This window comes from Cyprinus carpio, chromosome B21, assembly GCF_018340385.1.
Source record: "Cyprinus carpio isolate SPL01 chromosome B21, ASM1834038v1, whole genome shotgun sequence".
In the NCBI taxonomy this organism is placed as follows: Eukaryota; Metazoa; Chordata; class Actinopteri; order Cypriniformes; family Cyprinidae; genus Cyprinus; species Cyprinus carpio.
This window is the reverse complement of record NC_056617.1, coordinates 856,490-865,281: the sequence shown is the minus strand read 5'-3', so window position 1 is coordinate 865,281 and position 8,792 is coordinate 856,490. Positions and strand designations below refer to the sequence as shown.

At 37.9% G+C, this 8,792-nt stretch overlaps 1 protein-coding gene across 1 annotated transcript; it reads left to right on the top strand.

The window, feature by feature from the left end:
- Positions 1–437: 437 nt before the first annotated feature.
- Positions 438–6,868, top strand: LOC109046406 (ornithine decarboxylase antizyme 2-like). The gene is made up of 5 exons (XM_019064158.2): positions 438–676; positions 2,546–2,696; positions 4,553–4,725; positions 5,584–5,669; positions 5,764–6,868. Exons 1-5 carry the CDS (start codon positions 546–548, stop codon positions 5,892–5,894), a joined length of 672 nt encoding a protein of 223 aa, XP_018919703.2. The 5' UTR covers positions 438–545; the 3' UTR covers positions 5,895–6,868.
- The last annotated feature ends 1,924 nt before the right edge of the window (positions 6,869–8,792 follow it).

The following is an 8,792-nucleotide window of genomic DNA, read 5'->3' as shown; positions in this document are numbered from 1 at the left end:
TATTATAATAGTAAGTACATGTAACATGTAACAAGGACACCTTAAAATAAAGTGTTAATCGTGTTACCAATGTTATAAACTAATAATGATATATATTATTTTGAACTTGTATCCTCTCTAAACTTTCTCTGTCAATAGCATGACCTTCTCTGTCTCAGATGCATGTAAATAAGGTGCTCAGACATCACAACACGTTCACTTCTCGAAAGCAGAAGCAGAGTCGCTTCCTCTCAGTAATTTTCCACTCGCTGAACAAACGCGCACGAGCACGCGTACTATGGCGAAGGATTAGCTCATGAATATTAATGACGCAAGCGCGCGTTCGCCCATTCGACCGAGCCGATTCGCTAAACCCGTTACCTTTTGAATATTAACCAACCACGTGACCGGCCGGAAGCCATCACGGCTCGACGGATATCCACGAGCCGCGCCTTCGCCGTAGTAGCGCGGATGGTGTTTTAGTCGCGTCCCCGCCTCCGCGCTCCTCACTTTCTGCCGACAGCAGCCGAGCGCACACAGGCCGCCGTGAGCTCTCCCGAGTCCGGATGGTAAAATCCAACCTCCAGCGGATCCTAAACAGTCATTGCTTCGCCCGTGAGAAGGAAGGAAATAAACCGTGTGAGACTAGCAGCACCATGGAGGCGCTCAGTAACAGTTTGAACGACATGATGGGGAGGTGAGAGCCTTTAACAGCTCGTTCACATCGGAAGAACAGTCTTCATATAACGATATAAAGTCATAATAGTGCGGGATGCTGGCTTTAATTAACGAGCGGGGAGTTATTTTCTCTCAGGGCCTGAGAGGCTAATGCTAATATTAGCAGCTGTTTTTCATCACGTTCAACATTTGCGACGGCAGTTTTTGTCAGCTAACACGCGTCACATAATATTTTAGGGGTTTAAAGGTGTTGGGAACCCTGTTTTGTTGTCCGTGTGATGTTAGGATGTTACAGTTTAATCCATCTGAATGAAATCATCCGCTAGCATCTGTGGCCTAAACAGACGTGTCCCTTTAAATTCACATCCGCACACCTGATTATTCTCTGATTTTACACCAAACAGTGTATGACTATATTTTCGCTTTTCACGGAATGATTAACGCTCTAAGTGTGTTGAGTTCGTTATAAAGTCGCGTTGTTGTGCGCTCTGACGTCGAAGGCCTCGTTTTCACACGTACGTCACAGAAGCCGTCGTGACGTCACCCGCCTCGGGCCTTTGATCGCGCCGCGTGTTCAAGTTATTAAATATTTGTGTTGGTTATTCTGTACTGTGTTTTAATTTTATAGTGTTGTGTATCGAAATTAGATTACATTATGTCCGTGTCCGCGTTGAATTTGTTGTAAAAAAAAAAAAAAAAAAAAAAAACAATAATAATAATAATAATGCTTGTTTTTGTTCGTGTGTGTATAAAAAGTTAGTCATCGTATGAAAACATTTCTCGAATGACCGGAAGTAGTTAAATTATTATATTTTTTAGGACTTAATTACTCGTTTTTGTGGGTCGACTCCACGTGACCTTGAAGATTTAGTCGCTTTGGATAAAAACTTCAGGTAAATGTAAGAGACGCGCTCGGTGACGTCACCACGCGTTAAACTTAAATGAAAACAACACTGAAGTTTGCGGAAATACTTGAATGGACAATGTTGCAGTAAGAAATGCTCCGTGTCCTGTCTCTCTTCATATTTCGCATTTCATATGCATGTGAATTTTGTGGGCCATGAAAAAGACAATTTTGTATTTATTAATGTTTAATCTAATTTTTTTTTAAAGAAGGATTTAGAATTTTAATAAACGTAACCGTTGTATAAAAATAATCTGTAAACTGAAATTAGTGGGTTTTTTTTAATTAAACTCTAATTTTATAAATGCATATGCAGTTTGTCATATATTTAGTTTCTGTTGCCAGGGTTATTATCAGTAAATGAAACCAAAACCAAAAAGTAGATTTCAAGGAAACATTAACTTGATCTTCTAAAAGATCTAAATCTGAAATAAAATTAAGACTATATAGACCTAAAAAAAGCTAATGAAAATAAGACCTAAAATTACTATTGAAATAAAATGTAAAATATGAATAAAATCTATATTTAAGTGATGCGTAAGGTGAGTTTTGTTTTCAATCAAATATTTTTTGATAATGTATGTTTGTATTACTGATTTTTCTTCTACTCACTAGTAGTACTGTATGTTGTTTAATTGCTTATTTTTATCTAAATTGTATTTATTTTCATTCATTTTCTTTATTATGCAATTATTTATTTTATTTGAAAAATACCATACACGTACAAAGAAGGCTCTTCATAAACCCAAATTGCTTAACTTTTAAAAAAAAATAGCTTTAAATGAAACCTAAATTGTTTTGGAAGAAGAAACCGCACATAGTTTTTATAACCCTGGAATGTAGATTGTTTGTGGAGATGTGTGATTGTTCTCGTGGTGTTGTTGGAGTCAGACACACTCAGAGCAGTGCGTCACGGCTCGCTGACTTCCTCTAGTGCGGATCAGATGAACGTCTCTTCTGATGCTGTGTTCTGTGTTCTCTCAGTCCGTCTCTGTGCTGTAGCAGTACCACTGGTCCGGGGCCTCTGTGGTGTTCCGATGTCCCTCACCCACCTCTGAAGATCCCAGGTGGGCGAGGGAACGGAGCACGGGATCACGCATCCACAGCGGCACCACCACCCCACAAACTACACTCCGTCAACATCATCACACAAAATACACCACACAACACACTCAACCCAACACAAACAACACATAAACACAACATACACACTACACAATGCACCCTACACACTACACAATGCACCCTACACACTACATACTGCACAATGCATCCTACATGCTACAAAATGCATTCTACATACTGCACCCTACACACTACATACTGCACAATGCACCCTACACACTACATACTGCACAATGCATCCTACACACTACATACTGCACAATGCATCCTACACGCTACACAATGCATTCTACATACTGCACCCCACACAATGCATCCTACACACTACACAATGCATTCTACACACTGCACCCCACACAATGCACCCTACATACTACACACTGCACCCTACACACTAAGGATGCATGATATTGGATTTAAGCTGATATTCTGTGCATGCATTGTCAGTTTAAATGCAGCGATCCAAAACAGTGAATCCAATCACCATTCAGGCAAAACTTTGCTTCAAGCATGAGCCACAATGCAGACGTGATCTAATCACTGGCACACCCTGAGCACATGTGAGTTAACATATTCCTCTTATCGGCAAGACATCATTTTTCCTATCGGGCCGATGCTGGTATTTACATTTAAAGCCATTATCGGCTGATTCCGACATCAGTCTGATAATATCGTGCATCCCTGCTACATACTGCACACTGCACCCCTCACCCTTCGCACTGCACACTACACAGGAGCCGTCATGGTCCGGCGGTGACGGTGAGAACACGGGTGTCAGATGCTCTTCTGAGAATGTAAATGTTCTCAGATGTGTTCGTCGTTCTCAGAAACACTCACATCTCTGTAAACATCAGGGTGTTTTAGGTTTTAAAAATCATCCCTTCAGCACACTGTCAGCAGGCCGGCGTGTTGTGGTGCGTCAGACGTGTCGTATCCTGTCATGAGACACACACACACCTCTCACACACACATACACACACACATCTCACACTGCATGTTCAGCAGGTTCACACTGTTTATCTGACCTCGTTGCTGACATCAGACACACGGTTCATTTGGCAAGAGTGATTTAATGCCAGTTTATATTAGATTTTAATGTTTTTTAAAAGACAAATACATTATTTTGGAAGGACTCAGAAACCAGTTTGAACAGAAAACGGGTGCGTCATAGGAATTTGTGTATTTAAGGTGCTTTTTATTTTTTTTTAATACAATAAATATAATTTAAAACGAAATTTATTTATGAAAATATTTTGTTTCTGGGAAGTTATATTTATCTAATTGTATTATTTATACTTTATAAATCACATCCAAAATAACTGTTTGTTTACATAATGTGTGTACATAGTATATTTATGATGTGTGTGTATATAAATACAAACACATGCATGTATAAAATATAAAAAAAAAATATATATACATAAAAATATAAATCAAAATATATACATTTAAAAATACACAAATAATGTAAAAAACTACTAATTTAAAATAAAATTAATTAATTAAATTAATAATAATTAATCGACAGAACAATTTACTTTTATTATATTTATATATTTTTTTTGTTAATTTGTATTAATTTTTATTTATTTATTATTATTATTATTTTTATTATTATTATTATTATTATTACCAATGTATAAATAATAAAAAATTTTTTTAAATAAAGCACCTTTTAGTAACTCGAGATGCACTTAACAAAGGGGAAGGGGAGGAAGCATTAACTAGAACTAAATGATCTCTCCAGACAGAAACGCATCATTCAGGCAAACACACAAACAGCAGGAGTTTAGAGTCACACACAGATGTGACGTGATGATCAGGACAGACTCTAACCGACTCGTCTTCCTCTGATTGGCTCCACAGGACAGGAAGTTGACTGTGACCGAAGAGCCCGCTGGGGCCGGTCGCCCCCGGATACTGCACTTCCAGAGCCGGCCCACCGTTTCCCGGGCAATCAAATGGGAGGCGGTGCTACGGGGCCCCGCCCTGTTCGTGGAGCTTCCCTGCGAACCGTTTCCAGAGGGCAGCAAAGAGAGGTGAGCGCCTAGCAACCACACACAGCACCATAGCAACACCCTGACAACCACCCACAACATCTGGAGTAGGGGTCTGGGACCTCTAGGGGCCACAGGGGAGTGCTGGGGGTCCCTGGAAATGTGTAGAGGGGGAAAAAAGAAACGTGATCATACATAGATTATGTAAAATGTAAAATTAAATAAAAGATTAATAGAATAAAAAATATAAATTTAAATAGATACAATAAAAATAAAGTATTACATTAAATAGTAAAAAATGAGATTTAAATAAACTATACAAATTTTATAAAATAATATAAATTAGACTGAATTAAAAAAAAAAAATTAAATATAAGATGTAAATACAAATACAATATAAATAAAATGTTAGGTAAAATATTTAAAATTAAATGGCAAACATGAGAATTTAAATGTATAATAATAATAATAGAGAGATATCTAATACAAATGACTTTCAAATAAATAATAGATTAAACAGTGCAATAAAACAAAAATGAGACTAAAATATTAGATTAAAAAATACTGAAATAAAATATTGATTAAAACATTATAAATATTATTTAAATAAATGAGATTATAATAAATTTACAAAATGGGATTGAAATTAATAAAATAAATGTGTGTGTAAATTATATTAAAATACATATACAGTTAAATAATAACTAGAAAGAATGTGCCTTAATAAAATAATTTTTTTTTCCCCCACAGTATAAATTGTGTTTTTATAGATTATGATGCTGTGATTTATTTCTTCTGAATGTTAGTTTCCTCGCGTGGCATCTAAAGACACGGAGAGCGTGTCAGATCTCGTTCCGTGCTCTCCATCGCTGTATTAATCTGGAAGCGTTTGTGTTTCAGCTTCGTGTCTCTGCTGGAGTTCGCTGAAGAACATCTGAAAGTCGACAGTGTGTTCGTCTGCTTCTATAAGAACAGGGACGATCGTGGTACGTCACACTCTGCTCACACACACCTCGGAGTGTCCTGCGTGTGCTGCACTGACCTGTGTGTGTGTGTGTGTGTGTGTGTGTTCTCTTCTAGTGAAACTGGTGCGTACGTTCAGCTTTCTGGGCTTCCAGATAGTGAAACCGGGCCACGCTCTGGTCCCCGCTCGACCTGATGTTCTCTTCATGGCCTACAACTTTGACAGGGATTCCTCGGAAGAAGACTAGCCTCCTCTCATTCCTGCGTGACGCGCTCCGTCTGCGGCGTGTACACCGCTCGGACGTCTACAGGCTTCAGACGGCGCTGCGCATCACGATGTGCTGTTAGACTCGTTCATCAAGTGATCTGCTTGCTTTCAGTTTCCAGATGTACAAAAGGTCATTTCTGCGTGTGATTGGATGTGTCCTCCTGCTCTTCAAGGCTCAAAATAATAAGTGTACTCTCTTTAGGCGCACAAGTTTTGTACTTCACAGACTGAAAGTGATTATTCAGTGTGCTGTTTTGGGACCCCGTGAATATTACCTAAAATGCTCTTTAACACACATCTGAGGTGATCTAGTGACCACTTGTAGTGCACTAGAGAGTGAAAGATGTTTTAATACACAGATAGTGTGTTAAAAGCATGTTTTAGTTCATATTCCTGATGTCCCAAAATAGCACACACTGCAAAAAATGATTTTCTTCCTTTTGTGTTTTTCTTTTTCTTGTTTTTTTTTTTTTTTTTTAGTATATCTATAAATGCTTGAATCAGGATGCATTTACTTGACAAGTTAAGTGACTTAAGATATATTGTCTTGTTTTCTGAAAATGTTATCTAAATTAGTTTAGTTTCTGCCTCCGGTGGATTAAGAGAAATCTTCTGAAGGTTGTTTTTCTCACCCTGTTGGCAAGGTTTGCTCTTCTGTTCAACATTTACGGTCCGTTGTTACCTGGGAATGTGCTTTTGTTGTATTTTAGACATGTTCTGGAGTGAATCGGGATTGATTTCTCTCTGAATGCGACTCGGCTGGTACAAACCCTGACGGGAAACAGAAGCGAGGCACCCTCCGGCGGTCACGTCTGGGTCGTGTGTGTCTCTTTGGTCGTGTGTCGCTGTGCTGTTATACTCCACTCTTTATTTCCACATCGTTCGGAGCCTCGTTCTTCTCTGTAGTGGTACATTATTCAGCTTCTGTGATAATAAAACCAGTATTTAAAGACAGACATGGGTTGTGTGCTTTTTAGCATTTAGCTGTTAAATGTTTCATTTTCCGTCACTTACTAAAAAGTGTCTCATATTTGCACACGCAAGCTTTTGATTTACATTTAGTCATTTAGCAGACGCTTTTATCCAAAGCGACTTACAAATGAGGACAATGGAAGCAATCAAAAACAACAAAAGAGCAAGATTTCAGTTGAGTTTGATGTTTATTGGTTCTCTTTAATGTCTTGTTGCTGTATATAGCACTTGTGTCAAAGCAGCTTTAGTGTCAACAGGAAAATACAGTAGTTTCTCAATGCAAGATATTTATTAAGTTAATCTAAATTTAATTGAATTATTGTATTCATATTAATTTATTTACTTCTAAATGTGTTTATTCACTTGTAGTTACAGATGCCAAGTAATTGGTTTTTTACGTATTAAATGTTCATGACGTGAGAAATCAATTTTGCTTTGATCTTTTTGCATATAAGAGGTCTGTGTACCATTAAAACATCCTGCAGAGCATTTATTTAATCAAGCTCCAAAAACGCCTTGTTTGAATCGTAGGAGGAAGGTGACGTCACCCGAGCGCAAACATTTGCATAAACACGCCTCCAGAGCGAGACGTCGACGTAAGCCCCGCCCACCGGCGTCGTATTTTTCCAGGTTTTTGTTCAAAAAAATAAGTAAAAACATCAAAAAAAAAACACAAATAACACATAAATAATAAAATAACAATAAAAAATAATATTTTAATAAATAATTTTAATTAAAAAGCAGTCTGAGGATTATTAACTAGTACTCTGATCCTGGTTAGCATCTGTTTGACTCCAGCAGAGTCTGTATTAATATGAACTCACAAAAACGACATGAACATTATGGAAAATAAGTAATTATACATTAAAACGATAATAGATAATCGTTCATTATTATTATTAATAATATAAACTTATACGTTTTATAATTAATCTATATTTAATTAAGTAATATATTATTAATTATTTTAATATATTTAAATAATAATAGTTATAATTAATAATTAAATTATTATGATGAAATCGAGAAGAACTGTTGTTTGAAATAGTTAATCATTTATAGACAGCTCGGAAAGGTTGAACATAACAATAAAGTATGCTTCAGAAGATTGTAAAGTACACGTCTCTGTAAAAGCAGTTTTCACCATGTGTTTATATTTCGTGAGATTTTCCATCATGTTTTTATTTGAGTTATGTATTTATTTTTAATCTATGTGATCATACAATTTTATAATATATTTCATTTTATTCTAATTGCTATTATGTAAATCTATGTAAATTTGTATTGTAATTATTTAATTTTTTTCTAATTTATTTACTTAATCAGTTACGTTAATCTTATTTGTAGGTTTTTTTTTTTTTTTTTTTTACGCATTTTTTCCTCAAGTTCTCTTTAATGTTTTTAAAGTGTGTCTGTCTCTTTAAAAGCGCTGTTTTCCCCGCGCATTTAACGTACATTTCGCGAGATTTTCCCTCTCCTCGCGAGACTTGGCGTGACCCCCGTTTGCAAGACGCGCGTTTCCCCCGCAGAGGAGCGCGCTCGCTCGCGCCCCCGACGCCCCCCAAACACGCGCGCTTCCCGCGTCGCTCGCTCGCTCGTGTTTGACGCTCGTCGGTCGGCTGGCGCGGAGCGACGATGTGGATCCAGATCCGCACGATCGACGGCAAGGAGACGCGGACGGTGGAGGATCTGTCGCGCCTCACGAAGATCGAGTCGCTGCGCGTCAAGATCCGCGACATCTTCAACGTGAAGCCGGAGCAGCAGAGGCTCTTCTACCGCGGGAAGCAGGTGAGATCCGCTTCCGATCCGCTTCTTGCTCTCGCAGCTGATCCGGATTCATCCAGAAAACTTCCTGCTCGGAGCCGCGCGCGATTCACTGGTGCACGTCCATGACGCTCGCTCCCGC

Excerpts from the sequence above, each read along its gene's own strand:
- LOC109046406 (XM_019064158.2), top strand. The coding sequence starts at position 546 with ATGGTAAAATCCAACCTCCAGCGGATCCTAAACAGTCATTGCTTCGCC. Across the intron at positions 2,697-4,552 it reads CACCCCACAAACTACACTCC|GACAGGAAGTTGACTGTGAC; the intron begins GTCAACATCATC and ends TTGGCTCCACAG. Across the intron at positions 5,670-5,763 it reads TAAGAACAGGGACGATCGTG|TGAAACTGGTGCGTACGTTC; the intron begins GTACGTCACACT and ends GTTCTCTTCTAG.